Raw genomic sequence first — 15026 nt, forward strand, 5'->3', positions numbered from 1 at the left:
TATCCTTCACCGGAATATTTGGTCTTTATGGGTAAGTTATGTTGTTGTGCATAGTCTGTGGATAATGGGCCGGGATTGGAGGTGGTTAAAGACAATGGAGAAAAGTGGGAGATAAGCCAGTTGTTGTTTGCTGATGACACTACACTTGGAGCAGGATCAGAGAAGACATTAAGGAAGTTAGTGACAGAGTTTGGGAAGGTGTGTGAAAGGAGGAAGTTGAAGGTAAATGTACATACATATACCAAGGCTTTTTCCCCCTTACAAGGGAGGTAGCCAAAAAGGGAAAGGCATAAAATCATTTCCATCCATTCCATCCCTGAATACACTCCACACCCCTCCACCCTCTCTCTTATCTGAGCACCTCCTGGATGACGGGTCATCCCTGCACCTTGTCCACTGCCCTGGGTCAGAAGCAGTGTCACAAGACACAGCACATCCACAGCAAGGCCGCTTCATTAAATTGGCGACCCCCCCTCTCCGTCCCCCCATTGCATAAAAGGAGAAGACGGGGAGAAATCCCTTTGGGCTGCGTCAAATTTTGCTCACACATACTACCTCACCCCCCATCCCCCCACCCATTCCACATCATGCAATCACAACATCATCCATATACAACCATTCTCCATTCACCCCTGTCTTTTGTCCTCTCTCGTCCTTCCTCAACAGACATTCCCCTCTTCCCCAAAGCCCCCTTCACCCCATCCATCCACCTCATCCTAGGACGTCCCCTCATGTTCACTCCCTCCACATCTGCCTTCCATACCTCTTTTACTAGTCTTTCTTCACTCATTCTTTCCATGTGTCCAAACCATCCTAATACTCTTTCATCAACCCTATCTCCCAACTTCTTTTCCACCCCTGTTCTCCTCCTCACCTCCTCATTTCTCACTCTATCTAGCCTAGTAACCCCCATCATACTTCTCAGACACCTCATCTCAAACACATTCAAACTCCTTCTCTCTTCTTCTCTTATGTTCCATGTTTCTGCCCCATACAGTGCTGTTGGCACAATCACTCCTTCATACAGTCTCCTCTTAGCATCCATTCCCCAATGTCTATTCCTCATTACACTCTTTAATCCACCAAGGTATTTAATTGCTTCTCTCAATCTACATTCTACCTCCACCTTCACTCCACCTTTTCCTGCCACATTTGCCCCCAAGTATCTAAAACTATCCACTTCCTCCAGTCGCTCTCCCTTAATGCTCACTTCCACCAACTGTGGGTAAAATTAAGGTGATGAGATGTACAAGGGGAGAGGATGGCAGCAAATTGGAAGTGAGTATTAAAGGAGAGAAACTATAGGAGGTGGATAACTTTAGATACTTGGGGGCACATGTAGTGGGGAAGGGAGTAGTGGAGGTAGAATGTAGATTGAGAGAAGGAAGTAAATGCCTTGGGGGATTAAAAAGTGTAATGAGAAATAGACATTTGGGAATGGATGCAAAGAGGAGATTGTATTTACCTAGTTGTATTTTACGGGATGAGAGCTATGCTCGTAGTGACCCGTTTTCGTATCTCTCCGCATGCAGTTTATTCTTAAAATCGTGTAAAGTTTTGGCACACTGTTGAAGGGGTGATTGTGTCGACAGCACTGTATGGGGCAGAAATTTGGAACATAAGAGAGAAAGAGTTTAAATGTGTTAAGAATTATGTCTGAGAAGTATGATAGAGATTACTAGGCTGGATAGATTGAGAAACAGAGGTGAGGAGGAGATTGGTGTTTGGAGTAGAGTTGGGAGATAGGGTTGATGAAAGTGTATTGGGATGGTTTGGACACATGGAAAGAATGAGCGAGGAGAGATTGGTGAAAGAAATGTGGAAGGCTGAGGTGGATGGAGTGAACCGGAGGGGGTGACCGAGGATGAGATGGATGGATGGGGTAAAAGGGGTATTGAGAAAGAGGGGAATGTCTGCTGAGGAAGGAAGAGAGAAGACAGAAGATAGGGTTGAGTGGAGAATAGTTGTATAAGGATGATGCTGTGATGCATGGAAGGGAGTGGGTGGGGGATGGGGGTTAGGAATTGGTTATGTGTGAATGATATTTTAATGCAGCCTGAAGGGATTTCTCCCTGTCTTCTCTCTGCATGAAGGGATGGAGTGGGAGGATTGCCAATAAATGAAGCAGTCTTGCTGTGGATGTGCTGTGTCTTACTGCATTGTCTCTGACCCAGGACAACGGACAAGATGCAGTTACGTCCCGTCTTCCAGGAGGAGCCAAGAAAAAAGGGAGGAAGGTGCAATGAATGGGAGTGGAGTGGATGGGGATGAAATAGGTGGAGAAGAATTATGCCTTTTGACTTTAGCTACCTCCCTTGTAAGAGGAAAAAAAAGCCCTTCGTATATATATGTATGTATTACTGTTGCCTACAGGTTGAAGAAGGATGTTGAAAAAAGATTACCAATATCTTTTTAGAGATTTGGTGAGTTCTGTGTTTGACATATTTCTCAATTGTTTCAAGATTATTTCTATGGTTTTCATCACTTTCAGGTTATCCCACAGCTTATTGCTCGCATTGACACACCACGAGCTTTGGTTGGTAAACTTATCCATCAGCTTCTGATGGACATAGGAAAGCATCACCCCCAGGTAAGAAAATCCTGTTTACAAATACTGTATGAACAAATGGAATACAAAGTATTCATGAGCCTTTATTTAATGCTCCTACACAATTTTTCTCTCCACAGGCTTTAATCTACCCATTAACTGTGGCGGCCAAATCATCAAAGGAAGAGCGTTCTCAAGCTGCCAATAAGGTCCTCAAGGACATGTGTGAACATTCAGCAAACCTTGTACAGCAGGCTATGATGGTTAGTCCCCATTTTCTTAGTAGCCAGTCATATACAGTGAGTCCTCCTTATACAGTAATTCTTTATCCGGTAAATTCACAGTTACAGTATTTGGTAATTACTACCCTCGATTCTATTTACGGTAAGAAAAATTCACAGATACGGTATCCGCTCGTGTTTTGTTTACACCGTACTGTAGCGCCACCACGCCGTGTGGCCACCACAACAATCAGTCTCTTTCTGCGTTCGGTATACGGTAATTTAAATTTGTAGTAAGGTTTTCAGGAATGCATATGTACCGTATAACAAGGACTTACTGTATACTGATTTCTATTTATCTATCCATCTATATACCAAGGGGTTCTTCTCCCCATAGTGAAATGTAGATTGTCTGGCATTTGTGACACAGCCTCCACAAGCACAGGCTGCCCACTACACATGTTAGACCACCCACACATGCAAAAGAAATGTCAAAACAACACCAAAATATCTATATCATACACAAATACTCTCTTTACTTCCTCCACAACTATCAGATACCTCCCTCCAGAAGCACAGATTGACCTCTCATTAACGGACGTTAATTAGCTGTGTTTGCGGTGTTTTCGCTGTGTTTTCGGTGTTTTTGGTGCTGTGCAATCACTATGCCATCCAAAAACCACTCCAAATCAACGGATTATTCACATCAATGGACACCGTTACCCCCCTTTTAGTCTGTCAATGAGAGGTCAGTCTGTACCTCCCTCCAGAAGCATGTCCATAATCGTATTGCTCACTGCTCTATCAACAGACTGATAGACACCACACTACTGCATGCCAGACCCTCTGATATCCATCCATCTGAATCCTCTCTCCCTTGCGAGGATAAAGTCCACCTGGCCAGATTGCAGTGTGGTGACCATCCGGCCTTTCTAAATTATCAGAGGTGGATGCATTGTGGATATCTGTCCTGGATGTAACACTTCACCCCATACTATTCAACACATTATAGAGTATTGTACACAATTATGCATGCCAGCAACACAACATGCTCTGTATAAGAGATTCATGGGAAAACCCTGTTTTATCCTTGGCATTTGGCCATATAGCGTATGGATCGTCATCATCATCATCATCATCATCATCATCATCATCATTATTGCATTAAGAAAGTTAGAGATGGATTTTGGAAAGTTGTGCGAGAGGAGAAAGTTGAAGGTACATACATATATATACATACATATACCAAGGGCTTTTTCCCCCTTACATGGGGGGTAGCCAAAAAACAAAGGCATAAAAACCACTCCCACCCATTCCATCCCGTACATACTTCACTCCCCTCCACCCTCTTCCCTCCCTCTCATCTTGGCACCTCCTGGATGACGGGTCATCCCTGCATCCTGTCCACTGCCCTGGGTCAGAAGCAGTGTCGCGAGACACAGCACATCCACAGCAAGGCCTCTTCATCAAATCATGGAAGGGAGTGGGTGGGGGATAGGGAGGGATAGTGAGTGGTCACGTGTGAATGATATTTTGATGTAGCCCGAAGGGATTTATCTTTGTCTTCAGTGTTACTAGAGGGGACAGAGAGGGAGGGTCCCCAATGAAATGAAGCTGCCATACTTTGGATGTGCTGTGTTTTGCTGCATTGCCTCTGATCCAGGGCAGTGGGCGAGATGGAGAGATGGCCTGTCATCCAGGAGGAGCCAAGATGAGAGGAAGGGGCGGTGAATGGGGGGTGGGAGTGGGGGGGAGTGAAATGGGTGGGAGTGGAATTATGTCTTTTTGACTTTGGCTACCTTCCTTGTAAGGGGGAAAAAGCCTTTGGTATATGTATGTATGTACATACATATACTAAAGGCTTTCCCTTACAAGGGAGGTAGCCAAAAACAAAGGCATAAATTCCACTCCCACCCATTCCATCCCCATGTACTCCACTCCCATCCACCCCTGACCCTCCCTCTTATCTTGGCTCCTTCTTGATGAAGGGTCATCCCTGCATCTCACCCACTGCCCTGGGTCAGAAGCAGTGTCGCAAGACACAGCACATCCACAGCAAGGCCACTTCATTAAATCAGCGACCCCTCCTCACCCTAGCCCTATCAATATTCTTAGACACCTCATCTTAAACACATTCAAACTATATTTCATATATGTTTACAGTGCATCATGGTTATTACACTATATTAAATGGGTATAGTAAATTGATTAACATTTTCAGTAATGATTGATAAGCTAACAGTCATAAATTTTATGTGAAATAGAAAGTTTATTGTTAGATAGTAGTGAAATTGCATTGGTATATTAATGTTAAAAAAAATGAACAACATTTGATGTATAAAATTAACAAAACCTATGTCTGGATCCCCCTAAGATCTAATTCTTTGATATTTGGATCTTTCCTGTTTTATTCTGTGTCCATATTATATATATATATATATATATATATATATATATATATATATATATATATATATATATATATATATATATATATATATATACATGTAGATATATACATATTGTGAAAAATAAGCCTCATCATCTGCCATTCTCCATTTGATGTGAAATTGCAGGTATCTGAAGAATTGATACGTGTTGCCATTCTCTGGCATGAGAAATGGCATGAAGGCTTAGAAGAGGCAAGTCGACTTTACTTTGGGGAACGTAATGTGTCAGGCATGTTCCGCATGCTGGAACCTCTTCATGCAATGATGGAGAACCGTCCACAGACTCTTAAAGAGATGTCCTTTGATCAGGTAAAGTGAAAAGCTGGTATTAATTGATAATATTTGACCTAATAATTGTATTTATGTAATTGTAGTGTACAGGAAAGGAGCAATGCTAGTTTGGTCCCATCTCCTATTCTCTAATTATCTAACATCTAGACTCAAATTCATTTACAGTTCCAAATTTATCTATATCTTTGATTTTCATACATACATACATATACCAAGGCTTTTTCCCCCTTACAAGGGGGGTAGCCAAAAAGAAAAAGGCATAAAATCATTCCCACCCACTCCATCCCTGAATACACTCCACACCCCTCCACCCTCCCTCCCATCTCAGCACCTCCTGAATGACGGGTCATCCCTGCACCTTGTCCACTGCCCTGGGTCAGAAGTAGTGTCGCAAGACACAGCACATCCACAGCAAGGCCGCTTCATTAAATCGGCGACCCCCCCCTCTCCGTCCCCCATTGCATAAAATGAGAGGACGGGGAGAAATCCCTTCAGGCTGCGTCAAATTTTGCTCACACATACTACCTCACCCCCCATCCACCCGCCCATTCCACCTCATGCATCACAACATCATCCATATACAACCATTTTCCATTCACCCGTCTTCTGTCCTCTCCCGTCCTTCCTCAACAGACATTCCCCTCTTCCCCAAAGCCCTTTCACCCCATCCATCCACCTTATCCTAGGACGTCCCCTCATGTTCACTCCCTCCACATCTGCCTTCCACACCTCTTTTACTAGTCTTTCTTCACTCATTCTTTCCATGTGTCCAAACCATCCTAATACTCTTTCATCAACCCTATCTCCCAACTTCTTTTCCACCCCTGTTCTCCTCCTCACCTCCTCATTTCTCACTCTATCTAGCCTAGTAACCCCCATCATACATCTCAGACACCTAATCTCAAACACATTCAAACTCCTTCTCTCTTCTTCTCTTATGTTCCATGTTTCTGCCCCATACAGTGCTGTTGGCACAATCACTCCTTCATACAGTCTTCTCTTAGCATCCATTCCCAAATGTCTATTCCTCATTACACTCTTTAATCCACCAAGGCATTTACTCGCTTCTCTCAATCTACATTCTACCTCCACTTTCATTCCACCTTTCCCTGCCACATCTTTGATTTTCAATTATTATATTTAGATTTGAACTCATGTAATGTTTAAGCTTGGGCTATATCACCTAAGTTATTCCACATATTTATATACAGGGTGTTTGGGATAAATTTGACACTTTTTTGGAAAGGAAAGAAAAATGTCATATCTTGGCTGAAAATTGATGTATTCTCAAAATTCAAAGTGCATCTTTTAGAGGATCTTTTGCCAAATACAGCTCACTCAAAGAAGCCACCCTGAACCTCCACCACGGCCTCCAGGCAGGACCTGAACCTGAAGCACATGATTGATCCTGGCAATCAGTTCATCCTTGGTGTTACAGGTGGTACGATTGGTGTCTTTTTCAACTGCACCCCACATATAATAGTCCATGGGGTTGCAGTCAGGAGAATCAGGGGCCAGATGTTTGGACTGGGTCATAGAAGTTCTCAGAGAGCCACTTCTTGGTTTTCCTGGAGGTGTGACATGGAGCTGAGTCCTGCTCCCACATATATGGTCTTCCCCCAGCCACCCTTTCCACCCAGCACTTGACAACAGTGGACAGGAACTCAATATAGCCATCTGAAATGAGTCTGAGTCTCTCTTCAAAAATGTGGGGCAGCATGACATGGCCTTCACTGGAAACACACCCAAAGACCATCACAGTTTCGGGGAACTAGGTCTTCATGAAGCGCAGGACTTCATGTGGACTGTAGGCTAGCCACCTGTTCTTCTGCACATGGTGCAACTGGTCCTGGCAGAAGTTCTTCTCATCTGAGAAGAACCAGAGAAGCCCCAGCTCGACTGGGTGTTTGACCTTGTTGAGGAGTTTCTTGGCTTTCATAAGGTGGGTCTCTTGGGCCTTAGCAGTGAGTAGTTCCCCCTTGCACCTCTTGTATGAGGAGTAGCAAAGATCCTCGTTCAGTTCTTTCTTCATAGTTGCCACTCCGACACCTATCTCTCTTACCAAGGCACATTGCCTTGCCTGGATCTTTCTGCACCTTTTTTGCAGCTTCTCAATGAATTTCGTTGTGTGGACAGAGTCAGAAAGCCTGCTATGATCTTTCCTGCTAGCTCCTTCTTCCAGATCTCTGTTGCAATTCTCCAGTTCACATTTTATGGCCTTCACAGTATTCAAGGAGCACTAAGCTGCAGCAAAGATTTCCCAATTTTTTAATCCGGTGCAAATCATCATGATGCAGGTCACTCTCTTCCAATATTCTGGTGCTTTCCAGTCATCCATGCTCTCTAGCTTTCACACCCACCAATAGTACACAGAATCAGCTATCTGTTGCACTTTACCACTATTAAATCCTTCAAATGGTTCTGAAATGACAGAAGATAAAAAAAATTATCAAATTTATCCCAAACACCCAATATCTATATGGAAAATGTATTTCTTCACATCCTTTCAACATGTGGTATTTTTTAATTTACTTCCATAACCTCTGTAAGTCCTCCCATCTTTAATCAGATATCTTCTGTGAAAACACTTGGTGTATAAGGGATCATTCTGTTTAATATAGTTGGAATAGCATATGGGAAGATTAGGAGTGGAACAGAGGAAGTAACTTGGGAAGATCAGTGTGAATTTAGGAAAGGATGATAGTGCATAGGTAAAATTTCGGAAGTGAATATATGTAGGAAGGTTTTTTGCTTTTATCTTTTGGGCTTTGATTGATTTGAAGAAGACATATAACAGGGTTAATATTAAGGCATGAGATGTGTTGTAGATGGATGGGATAAGTGGGAAGTCTGTATAGAGCAATCAGAGTTTTTTACATATGTAGTAAATCTTGTGTGATTGTGGGAAATGGAAAGAATGAATGGTTTGAGCTGTAGTTGGGACTGCAGTAGGGTTATATAGTGTCACCATGGTTGTTCACCATGCATGTGGATGAAGTGGTATGGAAGATAAGTGGTCTATGGGTGATGGGTGGGAGGATTGAGATAGTATATGAGGGTGGAGAGAAGTGGGAGATGAGTCAACTGTTGTTGGTGAATGACATTATATTTGTAGCTGCATTGGAAAAGGAACTAGTGGCTGAGTTTGAGAAGATACTTAGGGAAAGCTGAAAGTAAATTTGGTTAAAAATAAGGTTATGAGATCTATAGGGAGGCACTGGCAGCAAGTTGAAAGTAAGTTTTGAAGGAGAGAGTAAATGAAGAGTTTTAATTAATTAGGGTCACATGTATCAGGGAATGGAGGTAAATTATAGAGTAAATGCTGATGGTGGGGAGGGAATGGAAAGTATAATGAGAAGAGGTACCTGGGGATGCATGCAAAGAGAGGACTGTATGAAGGGGTGATTGTACCCACAGGAGCAGAGACTTGGAGTATAACCATTTCAGTATGATGATGCCTATGTAGGCGTCATGAGAGGCCGTGAGTGGGTACGTGAGGATGTCAGCATCGGCATCTTGATTATACATTTTTTTTGTAGTTTTACTTGAGTTACCCCCGGATTCTGTGAACTAGTTTGATCCCGTTTTCTGTGTTTATTATTACTCGGAGTAAAAGAGAATGAGTAATACAGCAAAGACTTTATATTTTATAATGCAAGTAGTGTGATGTATCATACATATGGCAGTCAATGTTGCGTGCAAGAATTTGACTCATACAGAAGTGGTTAAAGGAGGTAGAAAGGAAGAGCTTAAATGTACAAGAGATGAAGTGTTTAATAATTATTATTGTGTGAGTTACAAGGATGGATAGAATGAGAAATAAGGACATGCGGCATAGTTCAGCTTTAATAGTCCACTGGAGGACTGGTCTAGGTAGAGAATAGGACTGGAAAAAGAGTTGGTGGGTAGGATTGATCAAAGAATACTGGGATGATTTGGGCATATAGAAAAAATGAGTGAAGAAAGTGTGGAAGGCAGAGGTAGATGAAGTGAGCTTGAGGTGAAGACTGAGAATGGGGTTGATAAATGGGGTGAAGAAGGCCTTAGGTGCAAGGGGATTGTCTGTCAAGCAGAGAATGGAGAGGGCAAGAGGTAAATGTGAATGGAGAGTGGTTGTGAATGGTCGAGAAACTAATGCAGGCCAGAGGGATTTCTTATTGTCTTTTCTAATTTCTGGAGTGCTTAAGGGGAAGGGTTGCCATGTGATGAAGCATTGGGGATAAACAAACCTTAGCTGTAGAGGTGCTATGCCTTGGTGCATTCTTCTGACCCAAACAATGAGTCGGGGTATAGGGATGACCCTTTATCCTCAAGGAATCAGGATGGAAAAGACAACAAATGGGCTTTGGATGTATAAGATAGGTGAAGTATGGTTGCATGCTTTGAGTTGGCCACTTTCCTTATAAGTAGGAAATAATCATTGGTATATGTGTATTATGAGGTCATTCTAAATTTATGGTATTAAAACAATTTCTTTACAGGCCTATGGTCGGGATCTACAGGAAGCACAGGAATGGTGCAGAAGGTATCAGAGATCTGGAAACATGCGAGAACTGAATCAAGCATGGGACCTGTACTACCACGTTTTCAGACGCATCTCTAAGCAGTTACCTCAGTTTACTTCACTGGAGCTTCAGTCTGTCTCTCCCAAGCTGTTGAACTGCAGAGATCTGGACATTGCAGTACCAGGCTCCTATTCACCCAACACCCCCATTATAAAAATCAGTCAGATAAAGTCGTCTCTCCAAGTGCTGGCCTCAAAGCAACGGCCACGGAAGCTGTGCATCCGTGGAAGCAATGGCAGAGATTTTATGTTCTTGTTAAAGGGCCATGAGGACTTGCGCCAGGATGAACGGGTGATGCAGTTGTTTGGTCTAGTTAACACACTTCTCATTGGTGATCCAGAGACATTTAGACGCAATTTGACCATTCAACGATATGCAGTGATTCCATTATCCACTAATTCAGGGTTGATTGGCTGGGTGCCTCACTGTGACACACTCCATGCCCTTATTCGTGATTGGCGAGAAAAGAAAAAGATTCTGCTTAATATCGAACATCGTATTATGATGCGAATGGCACAAGACCTAGAGCACTTGACATTAATGCAAAAGGTGGAGGTGTTTGAGCATGCACTGGAACACACTCAAGGAGATGACCTTGCTCGTCTTCTTTGGTTTAAGAGTCCTTCGTCAGAAGTTTGGTTTGACAGAAGAACAAACTACTCCCGATCCTTGGCTGTGATGTCAATGGTGGGCTATGTTCTGGGTCTTGGGGATCGACATCCTTCCAACCTCATGCTTGATCAGCTCACAGGTAAAATAGTTCATATAGATTTTGGTGATTGCTTTGAAGTAGCAATGACCAGGGAAAAATTCCCAGAAAAGATACCATTCAGATTAACCAGAATGTTGATTAATGCAATGGAAGTGACAGGCATTGAAGGTACTTATCGCATGACTTGTGAGTCTGTTATGAGTCTATTGCGACGCAACAAAGATTCCCTTATGGCTATGCTTGAGGCATTTGTGTACGACCCACTCCTCAACTGGCGCTTGATGGACTCACAACCGAAGAGTAAACACGACTCGGTGGCAGCTGGCGGTGGTACAGGGGGGTCCACTGACTTCTCTTTGCTGGAAAGCAGTGTGAGCACAACAGGGGCAACCTCTGGTGGTCCAGCTTTAACACAAAGCAAGAAAGGGGAAGGCAAAGATGATGGGACTGGTTCTTCTGAGGCCCTAAACAAGAAGGCAGTTGCCATTGTGAACCGTGTTCGAGACAAATTGACAGGTAGAGACTTCAATCATGAAGGGCCTCTGGATGTACATTTACAAGTAGAGCTGCTTATTGCACAGGCCACATCACATGAGAGCCTGTGTCAATGCTATATTGGCTGGTGCCCTTTTTGGTAAATACAATAGTTCATACTGGTCTGCAAAGAACAAGTTAGATGAATGATGTGGAGTTCGATCAGTTTGGTAAGCATTTTATAGGTCACCTTGTTGAATTGATAGTCAAAATATTTGAGTTTAAATCTATTCCTGTGCTCTTATTAAGGAACTGTTCTCTCTCTCCTTTTTTTTTTTTTTTTTTTTTTTTTTACAACAAAAGAAATCAGGTTAAAATATACTGCTCAAAGGGTATAATCTTTTTAAAAGAAATTTGCAGAAATTCACCATTTCTAGACGTGTAATTCTGTAGAAAAAAAAATCAAATGTGGCTGAGACAATTGGATATTTTAGGTGTAAGGAAATTCCTATAAATCAGCTTTAATTGTGGAGGTGTGTCCCTGAGGGGCAAGTACTTGGTCGCTTAAACAGGCCCAAAAATTCACAATCATTCTTCCATTTCCATGAAATCTATCTTCACCTTTTTTCATGTCTCCCAAACCTTGCCAATGACATTGAAACCAACCCAGGCCCAACATACACTATTTACATAGCCTACCAAAAGGTTTCATCCCGAATATAAGGGAAATAGCCAACCAGAACATGCCCCCACTCCCCTTCCATCCTACACCCATTTGCTTCCTTCTTATCTTGTGTGTGAGTATGGTGCATGTTAGACCCAGGAACTGCATATGTACACTTGGTTGAATATGTATTAAAGTTGCCGGGTTTCAGTTCTGATATCAGTCTTCTCAAAGACTCTCCTCAGAATGTGAGCCGAGGCAAGCCTCAACCTCCCCCCCCCTGCCCCCCCAGTATGTTTGCTTGTTTACCCAACATACACAAAACCCATAATAATACAAATTCATCCAACGGCACACATATACAGGGTGCGGCAGGTATTTGAGAACAAAGGAGATTGTTTGTAATAAGGGTTATTAACGTTTTAGTATATATCTAAATTAGCATTTATTGTATTCTATACATTAACACAAAGCAAATGCACTGTTTCACTCAATGAAACCTCCATCCTTGTCAATGATATCTTCCAAGCGACGTCTAAATCGTTGGCAAGCAGCAATGAGTTGACTCTTGGGGATGTTAGCCATTGCAGCGACAATGGCTTCTTGGAGAGATGCTATAGTGTTGTGAGGTTTACGATTAGACTCCCTCTCAACTACGCCCCAAACATAATAATCCAAAGGATTGACATCAGGGGAGCTAGGGGGCCACATGTTGGGGGTTACGTGGTCATGAAAATTGGTGGCCATCCATTCTTGGGTTGTGTGAGCTGTATGGGATGGAGCAGAGTCTTGCTGGAAGACGTACGGCCTGCCACGTGCTACACCATCCATCCAAGGCTTTACAACAGTCTCCAACACTTCAGTGTAAGAAGCTGCATTGACACGAAGTCCTTGGCGGAAAAAAAAGGGAGGCATCACATCGCCTTCACTGCTCACGACACCCAGAACCATCACTGATGCTGGAAATTTAGTATGCATAACCGTTGGAACTTCACCTGCAGTTTGACACAACCAACGATCGTTCCTCCTATTCACCTTCTGGTCCTGAACAAAGTTCTTCTCATCAGAGAAGAACCAAAGGATTCCTGGTTCTTCAGGATGTTTTTAACTTGTTCAAAAGACGTCTGGCCCTAATGACTCGGTTCTCACGTGTCTTCTGTGACATGAACTGTCCTCTTCGGATCACATACGACTTATACCGGAGATCTTCGTGAACAACACGTCGAATGGTGGCCTCATCAACTTGAAAATCCTTGGCCAGTGCCCTCATGGACTTCCCAGGGCTTTCATCAATCGCCGATTGAATAGCATTTATGAATTCTGATGTTCTGATGCTGTCCGATCGTCGGGAATGTTGTTTACGTTGCGATGTACTTGCCACATTGCCTCTGGCATCCACAAGTTCCCTTCTGACCTTATAAACGAAGGACCGGGCAACATTAAGGAAGGCAGCAATTTCAGAATTAGTATGCCCAGCTGCTATAGAGACAATAACTGCATGCCTTTTCATTTCTTGGGTAATATTTGATTGTGACATTTTCATCTGGAAAAGAAAAGGAATGGTTAGCTATGGTGTCTAAACTACTAGACCACATAGAAGATGCGTTCTCAAATACCTGCCGCACCCTGTAATTCATGGGTCCATCTAACATACACCATACTCACAAACATTAACCAGTATGCATTGAATTAGACCTGTAGCCAGCACCCATCCATACCCAAAAACATACTAACACAAAACAAACACTTTAAGCAAATTACAAATGAACATTAACAGCATTATAAGCATTTAAATATGCAACAGTTCTCAGACATTAACCCAACCAAGAAATCCCTCCTTTGGCAAACAAGAACCACACTGGCATGACAATAGTAAGGCCACCACCCAACTTTGAAACAGTCCTGGCCACAGAATCAAATTGTCTCTTCTACTTACTGCATAGAAGATACAGAACACATCCTACACTGCCCAACTTGAACCTTATCCAAACAACAATAAATTATCTCTTCCTCTTGTGACTTGTGGGCCAATCTGGTGGCTGTTACCAGTTGTGTAGGTCTCTGACAAATGAGATTTTGGGCAATGGAGGGATCAATTGATTGTCAGTATCAAAGTTTTGATTGTATGTATGTACATACATACATATACCAAAGGCTTTTTCCCCTTTTGCAAGGGAGGTAGCCAATAAACGACGACATGGAAACCACTCTTACCCATTCAATACTCCTACATACTCCACTCCCCTCTACCCTCTTCCCTCCCTCTTATCTTGGTTTGTACATATTACATTTTATTACTCATGTTATTTACAAGGCACAGTCAGAATCATTGTGATAAAGCATGATATACTTTTGTAAGGGTGCAAGACAATATTGACCCCCATATTACTTTGATATTGGAATTAAGATTTTTAACAAAGCTTTGTTTGTTATTTTGATGGTCAAACTTGTTTCATGCATTTGAGTGTGCATGTATGTGTGTGAATGTAAGAGCATGTAATTGGGTGTACATGTTTGTACACAGTTGTACATATACCTGAATATTTGAAGGCTTTGAATCTGGAAGGTCATTTTGTTTCTTTAAACCCCAACAGACAAATATTGTTGAACATCCTGATTGAAGTGCATGAATTTATGTATCAGACAAAAATTTATGTACCTCAAATTAGAACTTTGTTATTGTATGATAGAGGGGGTTTGTTATGAATTTGATTAATTTGACATGTTTAGTAAGAATTAAAGCCTGTTTAGCAAATAGTATAATGTAAATTGTATGGATAGCATGATTATACTGGAGTGTCTGGGCATCAGTCATCTGGAGAGTATGCTTTTTCTGTACTTCATATATATATAAAAAGGTGCAGGTAAATGCTTACAGTAGATTACACACACATATTATGCACACACACACACACGTGACTCAATGGCGCAGTGGTCGTGTTCTTGGTCACCACTACGGCAGTCTGAGTTTGAATCCCACCCAAGGCTGAAATAATTTCAGTATAGATGTGCTGCAAGTTGTTACTCCATCTCTCGTGGGCAGGGAATTGGGTGTGTGTGTGTGTGTGTAAGGTCACAGTATTACCCATAGATTGGTCATA

The 15026-nt window shown here is 42.4% G+C and overlaps 1 protein-coding gene across 2 annotated transcripts in view; it reads left to right on the forward strand.

Moving 5' to 3' along the window:
- The window catches only part of mTor (serine/threonine-protein kinase Tor), a 175131-nt gene extending 163519 nt beyond the window's left edge, over positions 1-11612 (forward strand). For both annotated transcript variants that reach the window (XM_076208449.1, XM_076208450.1), the window contains exons 35-38: positions 2492-2590; positions 2689-2811; positions 5346-5528; positions 9992-11612. In XM_076208449.1, the coding sequence (XP_076064564.1) occupies positions 2492-2590; positions 2689-2811; positions 5346-5528; positions 9992-11425 (1839 nt within the window). In that variant the 3' untranslated portion in view covers positions 11426-11612. The remainder of the gene's footprint in view (positions 1-2491; positions 2591-2688; positions 2812-5345; positions 5529-9991) is intronic.
- Positions 11613-15026: the final 3414 nt, after the last annotated feature.

This window comes from Oratosquilla oratoria, chromosome 25 (assembly GCF_046742065.1).
Source record: "Oratosquilla oratoria isolate Oo_2021 chromosome 25, ASM4674206v1, whole genome shotgun sequence".
In the NCBI taxonomy this organism is placed as follows: Eukaryota; Metazoa; Arthropoda; class Malacostraca; order Stomatopoda; family Squillidae; genus Oratosquilla; species Oratosquilla oratoria.